This window comes from Haliotis rubra, unplaced genomic scaffold (assembly GCF_003918875.1).
Source record: "Haliotis rubra isolate DU_JTF1 unplaced genomic scaffold, ASM391887v1 Scf394, whole genome shotgun sequence".
NCBI classification, from domain to species: Eukaryota; Metazoa; Mollusca; class Gastropoda; order Lepetellida; family Haliotidae; genus Haliotis; species Haliotis rubra.
This window is the reverse complement of record NW_025767073.1, coordinates 936,361-952,018: the sequence shown is the minus strand read 5'-3', so window position 1 is coordinate 952,018 and position 15,658 is coordinate 936,361. Positions and strand designations below refer to the sequence as shown.

General features: G+C 38.9%; 1 protein-coding gene across 1 annotated transcript in view; it reads left to right on the top strand.

Moving 5' to 3' along the window:
• Positions 1–1,493: 1,493 nt before the first annotated feature.
• LOC124286864 (hemicentin-1-like) overlaps positions 1,494–15,658 on the top strand; it is a 134,825-nt gene continuing 120,660 nt past the window's right edge. The window contains 1 exon segment of the mRNA XM_046723308.1: positions 1,494–2,275. Coding sequence (XP_046579264.1) covers positions 2,023–2,275 — 253 coding nt within the window. The 5' untranslated portion in view covers positions 1,494–2,022.

Here is a 15,658-nt window from a genome sequence, read left to right as displayed (position 1 = left end):
TACTGAGCATCAATTCTAACCCTGTACATTAGCATAGACTAATAAGTCTTCAAACTAAGATAGTAGTGTCTCCTATACTTCAGCATAGATTGACGGTCACAGTACTAAGACAGTTCTTGTTAGGCTCCCATACTTTAGCACAGACAAATGACAGTCCTCATGCTGACAGTCGAAGCTCTGTTACTTTAGCATGGAATGGTAGATGTTGCACTGTGATAGCTGTCTGGACAGGTGCCCCTTGAAAGTGAACTCTTGGCCATAAGGTTCTTGCTCAGAGTAAGTAGATGCTCATTAGTTTGACTTAGATGATGATGACCATCTATTTCACTGTTCAGCTTCTAGCTTCCCTACCTAATTGACATGGGGCGATAATACAATCCTTGTCAAATACTTCCAGACTCGTAGTGTTGGGAATTGGAAACCAAATCCACTATCGATTATCGGAGGACTTGTGGTGAACTATTATTGATTTATAATCGAAATATATACATTTTTAATGTAATCACCAATTTTAAGGGTTTTTCCCCAGGTGTTTTCTAATGTTTTTATTATAACTAATACTGTCATGCAATGAAATGCATGCAAGTAAGACCTTGGAATTGTAATTAAACAATAAAAGTGGTTAAAATTTTACAAAGCGCATAGCTTTACACTGTTGAGCGCATGTTTGTTCGTGAATATTCATCAATTTAAAATGGTTAGTATACTTAATTCAAGGGTGTTATACAAAAACAACAAAAATCCAATTAATCAAAAATATTTTTTTTACAATCGATAATCATTTTTAATCCTTCTTTCAATCAATTTTCGATTTTATTTTCGATCATCGGAACACCACTACAGACTTGTGAGATGACTTTGGTTATAATTGAAATACTTTTCAAAGTATTTATAGAACTTAAATGGATTCACTAACTCACTGTGTGAGGTTTGAACTACTTTGTCAGACTTTGTCAGGATAGTTTCCAGGAAACTGACACTGCGAACACTTGTAAGTACCTTGAAAACTTTGGGCTCCTAAAGCACTTGCTCAGATATTTGTAGATAATTTCTAATCAGCTAGTTGAAGATCTGTGTCCATACAGACCACACAATCATACATGGTTATATTAACAGGTTGGCAATACAGCAGTGTTATACAACTTCCAGTGATCTAAGATGGAAAAAAAAATTGAAAACCTATTTAATATTTGTGGGGCTGTTTTGGAAACAAATTAGCAACAAGCCAAGAGTGGAATGTGAGCTGTTAAGCATCAAGAGAGCAACAACCCTTCCTCCAACCAATAGACCAGTCCACTTTCAGGGGTGACATAATCATTTGAAAGCCATATAAGACCTGTTTACAACTTTGAGATGAAGCCCATGACTGGCTGTCCCCCCTGCGGTTGCATGGAACTGGCCAAGATTCTAATCAGTGGCACTGCAGGAAAAGAGGCTTGTTGAAAGACGGGGAGCGTAATTGTATCCATGTCACTTCACTCACAAGCAGACGGCAAGTAGCAGAGGCACAGAGCAGACGGCTAGGAGATACTGTGGAGTATGCCTACTGTCCTCTAAGTCACTACTTGAGATCTGTTCAAGCATTGTTCGCATGTGCATTTATGCACATTATAGAACATACTCAAGAAAATTCAGTTTTCATCATAATCCAAGTGTGAAAAATTGTGTTGTTTGGAAAAGAGTCATCAAGAAATGTGAATGTGATTCTAAACACATCTAATGAAGATTTAGTGAAGTCCTTTGATGTCAAGATGGTAGCAAGATCTAAGATAAAGTTCTGTACTTGACAACCAAGTTTGAGTTTCTGAGAAAACCGTGAGCACGTGTTTGTGATAAATCCCAGCGGAAGCATGCTTGAGATCAGCTGATCCTGCTGCTATTGCCAAGCAGAGGAGTACTTGCACATTGTGTAATTGAGTTAGAGCTACCTGTAGTTTGCAATTAACAGGTAGATACGGTTTAAGAAGATAAATCCAGGAATATTCGGATGTTCTCAGGATAGCTGTGGACTTACATGACAAGATGAGGTGTTTGACACAGCATTGGATGCAGGTGGTTGTTGTCAGTTTCGTGGCGTTTACGTGTGTGTTTGTGGCATCGCAGGATGACATTCCTCTCGGAGCAGCGTCGTTAGCATTTGTGTTTGACATAACGGGATCGATGTACGATGACTTGGTACAGGTGACAGAAGGTGCTGCTACGATCCTGGCAACAGCTCTGGCCCGCAAAGAAAAACCTCTGTATAACTATGTTCTTGTTCCATTCCATGATCCAGGTGAGTTCAATGTGTTGTCAACCAGAGTACTGAGTTTGGTTTTACGCCGCTTTCAGCAATATTCCAGCAACATCACGGCGGGGGACACCAGAAATGGGCTTCACACATTGTACCCATGTGGGGATTCGAACCCGGGTCTTCCCCGTGACAAAGTGACAAGTGATTGTACATGCCACAGCCATGTTTGTGTTATGCAACATGAAACTCAACAAGTCATGACAACTGGTTGACAGCAAGACCAACAACCCTGGTATCAGATTACACATTTGGTCAGGTCACTCATACCTTTAGAGAGTCAAATTTGGGGTACTGGGGACCCATTCTGCCCTGGCACACCCACAGGGGTACCCGTTTAGACCTGTTTTGGCATGGCACACCCACACATTTAGGGTATTGGGTACTCATTCTGCCTGGCACCATGACATCTTGAAACATTTGGAGACCTATTCTGCCCTGGCCCCCAACAAGAAGACAAGCTTAGTGTACTGGGAACCAATTCTGCCCAGCATCTTTGACAGATAGACACCTTTGGGGTACTGGGGACTTATTCTGGGGAAGGTTTCTTCTCCCTTAGGAAGTTTCATTAATGTAAGACGTAATGTAACGTGCCTTATATTGGTTAAACGTGTCATGGAAGTGGAAAATGACGTGGCCATGCATCACTTTGGGTTTTCCTTCCACAACTCAAATAGCAGTGATTATCAAAGACATTCAGACAACAATTCAACATTGTCAACTAGCTCTATCTCAGACATGTAATCAGGAAGTGGCTGCAAAGCTTGGAATGAGATTTTCCGGTCTACTTCACATCGTGACACAGAAATAAGCTCATTCCAATCCCAACAGCTGTCCAGAGGCTAAAAATAGATTATCAAAGAGACTTTAAAAGCTTTGAAACTGATCTAAGAGTTGAAACAGACGGCTTATGTTGCCCCAGAAATTGTCAATTTGATAGCTCATATACCATTTTGTGGTTTTTGTGGCTCTCTGTGGCTTGTGAGCAATGCAGAGTGTACCAGACAGATTCAACTAAAGACGTATTACCTTGTTTGAAAGTATATTTGAGAAAGGATCAGACAGAATTTTAGTTTAATGCAGTTGCTCAGTTGCACATATACTATTCACACTTTGCTAAGGATCAGATCATGGATTCAACAGAAAACTATGATGTGGGGTCAAATTTGGTTTAAATATCTAAGCTTATTGGATCCTAGGTTTCAGTATGTCATTGCATCTTGTGGATCCCATACCTGCTGTTGACCGGTGTTGTTTATTTGTCAATGACTCGTTCCATGATTTGCAAAATGGTTGATTGGTGCCATGAAAACCATTTTTATGGTTGCTCATGTATCAAGTGCATAATGTTAGATTAAAGTGATTGTTTGTCTAAAGAGGGGTTACCATTATTATTTATCCAGTTTTCATGGTTTTGAATGGATCCAATTTTATATTATAAATCTATGTTTAAGTAAAGTTGTGAATATTTGTGATCCTTATCAAAGTGTGAGTAGTATATTTATAATCTCAGATCTAGTTATACCACCATAATAATAATAATAGTAATAATAATGATGATGACAGTGGTGATGATGATGATGATGATGTGCATATTTTAAATGCAAAATCCAAACAATAAACCATGCTCAACATAAGGGTGAAACAATTACAATTCATTTTTTTCAGTGTTTGACAATATGGGATGGGGTGTGTTATTTAACAGTTATTATGTTGCAGAGTTGCCTCCCTTAGCAACCAGGATCTTTTCATGGGTTTGAAACCCACATGTGTTCAGGTTATGATCCTTGTTCTGTATGCAATATACTTAATCTGATGCGATATCTTTGTGTCTGGAATCAAATCTATGTGTAGCAGTTAAAAAAAGCACACTCAAAGATCTGATTTTAAGGAGACTGGAGTTAACTAAATGGACTAAGTTTTAGACTCATGGCCAGTTAAATAGGATATCATCATATCCCAGTTCAGTGGATAGATGATCATGAAGTCATTCATTTAATTGCCTGGTCAAGACTTCATTTTTAATTTGGAATATATTTTTCTTAAGTGTGGTATTAAACAACAATCAACATCATTCATATGTTCCAGTTCAGTGAGATTGTACGTCTTTCGCTTACGTTTCCCTGGAATATCTCAAGAAATAGCTTGGAATAACAAGTGAATAAATAAAACCACTAGACTACAAATAACTGACTGTTAAGTACCCAAACCAACCAGTTTAGCCTTCATGTAGCTACGAGTCATTAATGGATTACTTATACTACACCATAGCATATGTTGCCAAATTCTTTTCAGTAAATAACCATTAGCTATGTAATTTTATGCTGTCATGTTTTCGTTTCATCTCTCTCGCTCTCTCGCTCTCAATCTCTCTCTCTTTCTCTCTGTCTCTCTCTCTCAATCTCAATCTCTCTCAATCTCAATCTCAATCTCAATCTCTCTCCTTCATAGTTTACTGGCCTTCATGGTATAGTATGAATATTGCTGTCAGCGACATGAAAAAAGGTATCACTCAATAATGTGAAAGTACATTTGAACGTGCTATTTCCTTATTTTCTTGAATCTGTATTGAAATTATAGATTCATTTCATATATACATGACACCTGAAATTCAACTCTGAAGTTGTTGTCAGATCATAATTTGCTGCTACACTGAGCTAGATACAATATGCCCAGTAAACAACCTTCATATCAGGCTTTAATGTTTCTTGTGTATCAGATGTTGATATGATCTGACACGATGTTGATATGATCTGACTGCTAGCATTGATTAAGTGGTGCCCAATCTCACAGCTGGGAGATGTAATGATACACTGCAATGGAAATGAAAGAGAACCTTATGGTTTAGACTAACAACTGGTCTCTAAAATGAACATACTCTACAGAAAAACCCCACTTCATAATAACAAAAATAGAATATAATGGAAAAGAGCCCTGAGACTTTCGTCATTTCCTGAATCTGGAAATCTAGACTTGCATGGGCTTTCTTGGATATGTTTGTTTCAGGGTCTGGTTGTGAAAGAAGTAGTTTAGTATGAAAAATGAAAGATTGAAGTTGTCTTTAATATCATGACTTTGGCAGTTGAGTGGGTGAATAGTTTAACTGTTTAACTGGCCACCCAATGGCATTGGTCGCATGGGTTGCTGGATTCAACCCTGTTCTTTATTGCTCGATTATCTGCAGCCACCATCATGAAGAACACAACATTTAGAGTAAATAAGTCTTACTTGTTGAAAGTTTACTAAGGGGACGGTTTGTTGCCTACTGGTTAAAGTGTTAGCTTGTCAAGCCGAAGACCCGGGTTCGATTCCCCACACCTGGTACAATGTGTTAGGCCCATTTCTGGTTTCCCCCACTATGAAATTGCTGAAATATTGCTAAAAATGGCGGAAAACCATACACACTCACTCACTCTTGAAAGTTAGGAAGTAGAGAGCTTACATAACATAAGCTGCTCTTCCTGTTTTGTTTCACTTCAAAATGCCATTCAGATATATTATGTTTGATGGAATTTTGCCCAAAGTTGCATGAAACATAGACTAAAACTTAGTTTCTGAATATATCTATTTTTGATTGTAAATAAACCCATTTAAATTAAAATGGAGCACCAGGGAGACCAGAAATTCAGCCTTTACCTGGGGAAATTTAGATTTGCTTCATTTAGGACTTTAGCATTGCAGGGAAGGCTAGGCTGTAGGGAAAATAATTTGGTTCAGGGACTGTGAGACTACATGAAACAATAGTAACTGTAAAACTGGAAGTTTGTGTCCCAACATCGTAATTGGCCCCATAAAGATCAGGGTCAGGAATAGTCTTCAGCTGACCATGCTTATTTGAAAGGCAACCACCAGGATGGAAAAGTCAAGGTGAAGTAACGCTTAGTCTCTGAACATATGCAATTTTGATAGTAACTAAATATACCAGATTAGAAATGGTTTTGAACAACCGTTGTTGATTGATCTGTGGGGATTCCAGGTTACAGACAGGGGGGCGGTGGAGTAACCTAGAGGTTAAAGCATTCGTTCATCACGCCGAAGACCCGGGTTTGATTCCCAACATGGGCACAATATGTGAAGCCCATTTCTGGTGTCCCCGCCAGTAATATTGCTGGAATATTGCTAAAAGTGGCGTAAAAATAAACTCACTCACACACATTATATGCTTAGGTTATATGTCCCATGGAGGCAGGTATTAATATCATGAATGCAGCAAATTTCAAACTGTGCTTAAATACTTAAATTGCAAATATGTTTGACTTACATTTACCACCAGTTTCTACTGGAGGTTCATTGAACAAAGCCTCATATTCATTCAGCAACCCGGCACGGTGGGGTAGCCTAGTGGTTAAAGCGTTGGTTCATCATGCCGAAGACCCGGGTTCGAATCCCCACATGGGTACAATGTGTGAAGCCCATTTCTGGTGTCCCCCGCCTTGATGTTGCTGGAATATTGCTAAAAGCGGCATAAAACTAAACTCAGTCAGTCATTCAGCAACCCATGAGTCATAAGAGCCAACTAATGGAATCTGTTGGTCAGACTCACTGATTGGATGGATGCAATATTTCATCATGTCCAACTGCGTAGTCTGTAACTCATGATGTCAATTGTCAAGACTTGATTATTTACACACAGCCTTCATACAGCTGGAATATTTCTTAGCGTGCCATCAAGCAAACAAACAACAAATGCAAAGCAACATTTTAAATCACTTCCTTAAAGTCAAAGTTTGTTAAAGTGTTACCTGTTCTCTCTGAGCCCTGGGGCAGTGGGGTAGCCTAGTGGTTAAAGCATTCACTCGTCATGCCAAAGACCTGGGTTCGATTCTCCTCATAGGCACAATGTGTGAAGCCCATTTCTGCAGTCCCTGTCAGGATATTGCAGGAATATTTTATAAGTGGCATAAAACTAAGCTCGCTCACTCACTGATGGTGCCCCAAGTGAATTCTGATTTAGATGTGGATTCAGCAACAATTGCTGGTCGTACGAGATGACACAGTGGTTCTAGTGGTCAGGCTTTGTAATTTGGTTTATTGTATGTCATCACAAATCAAATGCATAGAACATTGCTTGTGATGCAGTCACTGGATTGTTTGGTCCAGATTTGAATATTTACAGACTGCTGTCATGCAGCTTGAGCATCACAGAGTGTGGCTTTAAACAACAGCAAATCTGACTTCTTTCATGGAATGAATATATACTCATGGAAACGAATAAGGGAACACCTGAAAGTACAAGTGTTCCTTTATTCTTTTCCAGGTTTCTTCGACCTGTGAAGGTCCGGTTTAGAATATTGGTCTTCAGTATCCCATGCTTGTCGTAAGAGACGACTATCAAGATCGAGTGGTCAGGTTCGCTGACTTGGTTGACACGTGTCATCGGTTCCCAATTGCGCAGATCGATGCTCATGCTGTTGATCACTGGATTGTCTGGTCCAGATTCGATAATTCACAAACCGCCGCCATACAGCTGGAATATTGCTGAGTGTGGTGTAAAACTAAACACACTCACTCACTCCAGGTTTCTTCACAAGCTTTGTGTTGCACTGTGGGTGAAATTCTGAAAAAGAATAAAGGAACACTTGTACTTTCTCATGTGTTTCCTAATATTTGTTTCCATATGTAAACTCTTCTGTTGTCCCTTGAAAATAAATCTGTCTTCAGATGATTACTGTCAGATTTCATGATTCAGCATGTTTCAGTTTGACTCAGGTTTCAAGGCATGTGTAGTTGATGTAAGGATTTACCAATGGTAACCACATGATGATGTTTATTGCTAGCAGAATAGATATTTCTCTAAAGAACACTTTGCAATTTCCTGGGGCATTTGTTTGTTAAGAATTGTGCGATAAATCAAGGGATTGTCAGAAACAAATCTGATCTTGACTTTAGTAAGTGTCCCAAGCTCAAAAGGTTTAATTAAAACTCTCAGCTTTCAGGGTCAAGAAGCATATCCATCCTGTGTGTTTAAATCTGGAAAGCCATTCTCTGCAGGAGCTAGCCATCAATTTCAAGCCATCTTGAAAAGATCATTGCTCGGTTAAAGGGGGGGCTAAGTAGTCTATGATATCACAAATCACCCTGGAGAGTTGCATTCCTTACCAATGTCAGGATATGCTGAATGTTGGTGTGAAAGCTCAGATACAGACCTGATATAACTTATGTCACAACAATATGTGAACTTGCTGATCGTGTCCTCCAACCAAGATGTTGGTATTTGCTCATGCTGTCAGCTACAGCTTTTATCATCCCTAACCTTATCATATTGTGTGAAATGGATTTGAATATTACAGCAGAACTCTTCATCTATTGGTTTCAATTGACTGGGGCGGTGGGATAGCCTAATGGTTAAAGCGTTAGCTCGTCATGCCGAAAAACCCGGGTTCGAATCCCCACATGGGTACAATGTGTGAAGCCCATTTCTGGTGTCCTCCGCCGTGATGTTGCTGGAATATTGCTAAAAGCGGCGTAAAACCAAACTCAGTCAGTCAGTCAATTGACTCTTCAAGCTAGCTCTAAGAGAGGGGTAGCTAGGGCTGGGTTGATTCACCGATACATCACAATACATTCATGTTTGATACAGTTATCGAATCGTCAACTGATGTATCGACACAACATGATACACAAATTTTTTTCAAAACAGTATTATCTTAAACTTGTTAAAGTACTTATTAAGAGAAAAATACGCAAGTATCATAGAGTTACTTGTTATTGCAATAGTGTTATTGTTGTACACAAAAACCTCGAAATAAATCATTTTAAATCTTAATACTGTGTCAATCTTTCAAGGTGTATGTATCGTGATACGTATCATGTCACAGGTAAAATGTTGTGTATCATATCATGACATAGCGTATCGTCCCAGCCCTAGGGGTAGCTGACAGTTACATTCTTCACTTATCGCGCTGCATGCCTGATTCAATTCCCCTTATGTAAAACCCTTTTTGGTGTCCATTCACTCACTCTGCATGCATGCACTGGAGCACTCATGCACTCACACACTCACTCACTCACTCAGTGTTGTCAGCATGACAAGTTACATGTTGAGACTGGTGTACAGTATACAGCCTGTGTGATATGTTACCGGTCCACTCAGTACAGCTGGTGTATATATTTCATATTTCCCTGACAGAGTTAGCCAGTGGCTGGAACCAAGCACTGTTCAGATTTGGAAGGGAACTAACTTGAAACGAATGGTCATAATTTTCATGGGGCAGGGTTGAGATTGATTCTCATTTGGAAAACTTAAATACAAGCAAATTTATTCTTTTACCCAGAAGAGAATATCCTAAATGTCCAGTGTGCAGTTTATTTATTTGGATGAATCATGAGGAAGAAATAGTTTCTTTCTTTTTTGGATAAAGGGTAGTGTTGGGAATTGTTTTTGCTGTTTTTCAAACACACAAAAAAACCAGGAAAGCAAACCACTAACACCTTGTGTATATAATAAATTCAATATTACATGGGCTGTGTGAGCATATAGTGTCATGTGACTCAGAGGTCAGTAGCGCTGGAAGATAAGTGGAAGATAAGACTATAAGAGTGTTACAGAATGTTGGTAGTTCACAGGAAGCCACCAGGGTTTATCAGTGGGTGTCGGCATCTCCAGCTTCTCTTCCTGCCTTCACTATGCAGGCTTCTCATCTTGACACAGATATTGTATGGAGTTTCATAACCATTTCCAAATCTGATAAAGTGACCCAAATTTTGATAGTGACTATTGTTTAACATTGAAGTCAGTAGAACTCATGACATATATCCGGATGATTGTTATGTGGTAGGCTTAAGTCAAGTAGGGATGTTTGTGAGAGAATGAATGAGTTTGTTGAATTTGCACTGTTTAAAGGAATATTTCAGCATTCATACTTCAAGGGACACCAGAAATTGTAGACTTATGCTTAGACTCTGAATATATACAATTTGATGGTAAAAAATATACCCATTTAAACTGAAAAGGAGCCTCAGGCAGACCAGTGATTCAGCCTGAACCTGTCGTAATCTAGACTTGCTTCAGTTTGGGCTTTAGCATTGCAGGGAGGGCTAGGCTGTAGGGAAAACTAGAATAGCCTTTCAAAAAGGCAATGTTGGAGGCATCTGAGTAAATAAAGAAATTTAGTGAGACGGACGTGAGATGATTTGGGGTGTGAAGCTGATTTCAAGAGCATCACGATGACCATACCTCCATCTATTACAGACTTGCTTCTATTAGAGATCGGTACTCGCATCGCAAATACGGTACTCTCGTCTCCAGTATATGACATTTCATATCAAAGGTCTTTGTCTTGTCTACCCATGTCTTAGCTAAAATACACATCGCTCACATACACGAACGCTATAAAGCACCTTAATAGGCCACAATGGAGGAAATCCTTTGTTGCACTTTCACACACGCGTTAAGATTATTGCGCACGAAAAACTTACATGAATGACTTATTTGTACTTATACCTACAAGTGAGCCCTATTTTCGTTACAAAAATATCCAGAGGTTAATATTTTCAAGCCATCAAACATCTCAGTCGATCTCTCGCATGTCAGCAGCATCATTTTGAATCGCATGACCTGTGACGAGACGGGGATTCCCTCCCTAAAATAGAAACGTGAGCTCTATGTAATTCATGTATGTGTACGCCATGTATCTGGGGAAACCTAATGGGTGCCACTAAAATGGAATGGATTTTTCGATTTCGCTATTAGAAATTATGCACTGAACTAGTACAAGAGTCCTCTATTACGTGTAAAATTGTTTTGAATTGAAAGTGTATCAATTTATTAACGTTTTTGATCAGTAAAAACAGTGTTTAAATTAGAGATTTATAGAAAACTTGATTACCACATTTAAGCGGGACAATTGTTTCGGAATACGCACATGGTCATGTAGTTCCTAATTTACTACAGCTATGTTCATTGGTCATTTAAAATTGCCAAAATACAGAGAGACTAAGTATCTTTGGCTGAAAGTTATTTTGAATATTCCAAGTGTATATGTTGTGAGAAATTTCACCTGTGAAAACTCAGCCTAATTATAAGGTTAGAGGCGTTTGTGCCTCCAAACAATAATATGGTTCGGGAAATTGTAATGATGTGGGGAAATGAACCCATGCTTTGCTACGGCAAACAAACCTTTAACAACGAGACTACCTCATCACCCTGTAGAGAATGATTCAGGTTTCCACCATCTACAGCAAAATGCATTAAAAACTTTGGCAGTCATTCAGTTGTAAATTGATATTCCTTGTAACATTTGGGTTGTGTGGTCACCAGTGGTTAAAGGAATATCAATAATCAAACATGATATTGCGGGAATGTTGATAATAGCAGAGTAAAATCCTACTCTTCTCTCATAATATTTAAGGTGGCACATGTCCTTCGTTCGTTTTCCAATGGGGGTATGAAGCCAATTCCTGTTGTTTCCTGTCATGATATTGCTGGAGTACTGCTAAATTGAAAAATTCACTCACTCACTCACTCATGCACGCACGCACGCACGCACCCACCCACTCACCCACTCACTCACTCAGTTGGCCCAGGAACAAATGGGCTTTTGAAGAGCCCAAATCCAGCTTGCTATCGCTGCCAACTGACCAAGCCCACTCTTTATACCCAAGTAGCAGAGTTTTGATTGTGCATCTGCGTCAACACATGCACAGCATCCCACAGCTTCAAAACAGACGCCCTGTGTCTGGAAGCACTTCACTGCATCAGAAGTAAACAAATGGTGTTAAAGTAAACAAAGAGTAAATACTTATAGAAGATGACCGTAGAGTACTGGATGTAGCAGAGATGACCTGCTTCCGTTGTGTATGGCTGTGAACGCATTGCCAGGCGATAAATTTGGAACATTTAAATGAAATCTGGTTCTATGAAACAAACATCTATTTCAAGGTCACTGATGTTCCATGTAGTTTAAAGTGAGGATATGAAATGCAGGTCATTAATCCTCTTAATTCTGTTGTCGAACTGATTCTGGTGTTTTGGGATGATAATGTTCATTAATATAGCTAGTATTAATGTGCAAAATATTTGTTCAGTTGTCCACTTATTTCATGACACGCTAAATGTTTGAAATCATCCCACACCAAACAACCCACAACCCTCTTTACAACGCCTTATGCTGAAATTAATTCAGGAGGCAAAAGGTTAAGGACTTTGGATAGATAGACACAATGTTTAGTATATGGGAAGATTTGTCTCAATTCTTAATATTACACAGATAACATGACGATAAGAGAAAGTGTATGTGATAATCCTCTATATTTGCATTCAGTATCAGTTGATCACTGGATTGTCTGGTCCAGACTCGATTATTTACAAACTGCCGCCATATAGATGAAATATTGCTGTTTGTGGCAGCTAAACTCACTCACTCACTCACTCACTCACTCACTCACTCACTCACTCACTCACTCACTCACTCACTCACACTCACTCACTCACTCACTCACTCACTCACTCACTCACTCACTCACTCACTCACTCATTATTCATACCCAGGTCTCATTCACCACCAAAGCATGGTATCTCATTTGACCAACTTAACAAAATTCTCTTGCTTGTGCTTGAAATCAACAATAACACTCTGAAAATAACATAAATCTTAAGCTTCACCTTGTTTAACAAAATCTGAAGACTCGGGGCACTGTTCCACAAAGTGATAGTGCTATGACTGTCAAAAGTTTGTGTTCTGGAATAGGAATAGACAAACACATAGTCTCTGAAAATGTGTAATTTTGATAATAACAAATGAATCCATTTAAATTGAACGGGAGCCGCAATGAGATCTCAGATTTCATTTTGAGCTTTCAAAATTACAGAAAGGGTTGGGCAGAAAGGACAATATACCAGTGATGATTCAGGAAATAAGACGGACTAGAGTAGGAGTGATGATCGTCTTGGTGCTATGATCATCTCAACTTTTAGGCTGCAAGACTGTTTTCTGAATTTGAAAAATATAGCACAAGCAGTATCCTGCCCTTTTTCACATTTTCAAGAGGAAAAAAGCATAATTGAGCCAAGTGCTGGTGATATCACTGGCTGTTGTATCATTAAAAAGGGATAATTTGATTGCATGGCCTTCCTAGTGTCATGTTAGAACTGTGAAGATCGGGGTTCGAATTGGTCTTCAGCAACTCATGCTTGTCGAAATAGGCGACTAATGTGATAGGGTGGTCAGACTCGCTGACTTGGATGACACATGTCATCGTATCCCAGTTGCGTAGACCGATGCATATGCTGTTGATCACTGGATTGTCTGGTCCTCAATTATTTACAGACCGCCGCCATGTAGCCGTAATATTGCTGGGTGCGGCATTAAACAACAAACCAATCAACCGATCTCATGTCATGTCATTTCAATCAGATTAGGAAGAAATCTGTTACTTCAGGATATTTAGAATGGAGATACATGTATGAGTGAGTGAGTGAGTGAGTTTAGTTTTATGCCGCATTCAGCAATGTTCCAGCCATATGGCGGCGGTCTGTAAATAATCGAGTCTGGACCAGACAATCCAGCGATCAACAGCATGAGCATCGATCTGAGCAATTGGGAACCGATGACATGTGTCAACCAAGGTGGCAGCGAGCCTGACCACCCGATCCCGTTAGTCGCCTCTTACGACAAGCATGGGTTACTGAAGGTTCCTTCTAACCCGGACCTTCACGGGTCGATACATGTATGATCCACAATGATATGTTTATGTTGTATATTTTATCGTGTTATATTTATATTGCTTAAAGATTGTGTTATTAATTTAAATTTGTGTACTTTGGAAAAATTCAATATCTTGTAGCTGTGGTACAAGTCCTGTTGAGAATGAATGAGTTGTCAGGTGGGTGAACTAATGCCCAAAGAAGGAACTGCCTAACTCATGGTTTTATCTTCTTCAATATATGTGATCTACAAAAGCTATCCATGATCTGGAACATTTTGTGCTGAAAATTGCATGACATAGCATGTGTTATAGCCCAAAAAATCCCTGTTCATGTGACATAATTTACATGGCATTTCCTTTTAGCTAGAAGTATGTGTACATAAATTGGCCTCATTTGCTTGTGAAACATAAATAAGCATAACAGACAGAAATGGTTTGGAACACATATTTCACATTTAAAAACTGAAAGTTTAATGTAGGGTGTGCCTCTTTGTTTCACAGACAGGGTTACGCAAAGCTGAAATCTGAAACAAGCTTTAATTGAAAAAATTCCTTGTCTAAAAAAAGGTTTGTTTTAATTCTGCTTTAAAAAATGTCCTTTTAGAAAATGAAACTCATATGAACTGTGACATTTTTGTACTCTGAAAAAGAAGGAAAACTTGATCAGCCCAAGTAAGAATGTTCTGGTGCTGAGGAAAATCCAAAGGCTCATGTATTTATACAATGATTGAAGTGAAAACTGAACTACTAGTTGAATGAAGTAAATTTACATGTTTATCATCCAAAATTCACTTCCACTGGAGATATTTTGCTACCGCATTACTGATGCTTACTAGACCATTGTGATGTCATTGGTTACTTGATGACATCACAATAAAATGACCTCACAAATAGCTGGGGATAAGGCTTGGAGGTTAAAACATTTTTTGATTGGTGTTGATATATTTGTTATCAAAAGACACACAAGTGAGATTGTATATATCCGAATTGCATAAGTAGTAGGGGTGAAACGGTACACCACGGTATTAGTAGAACCACGGTTTTTGCCTTCGATGTGGTATACCGTAATGCAATCAAAAATTTTGTTTTTTTCGGTTTTTGTACCATCATTTCTATCTAGTCATAAAATGACAGTTTTGTTCATTCAAAATAACAAAGATTATGGTTATTTTTTTCCATGTTATTAAAAATTGTAAGGTTTGGTTCATGTCAATTTTCTGCATTATGATCATGTCTCATATAACAAACCAAAGGCCTTATACCGCAGTACCGTACCATCGTACCGTGGTAAGAGCTTACCGTTTCACCCCTAATAAGTAGATGCTCATTAATGCTCAGTAATGGTCTGTTTAGCCTTAATTATTTATTGATTAGTTATTCATTACAACCTGTCATTATATTGCTGGAATATTGCTGAAAGCACCCTACTATAAAACCAAAGAAAGGAGCATTACGATATACCAAAAGACCGTTCAAATATGGTACTTGTTGGTCCCTGCCTGACGCTCATCATTAATGGGTACAAGGACTGGTCAGCTTGGAGTCAGTATAAAGTGTCGGAGTTGGGTATTTATGCTTAACTGCGGCATGGTATCTCAGTGGCTAGCACTGTAAAACCGGGCTAGTACAAGCAGCCACACATACACACGCATGCACGTCATCATATGACCGAAATATTCTTAAGTACGATGTTAAACCCCATTTCACTTTACATCCTACAAT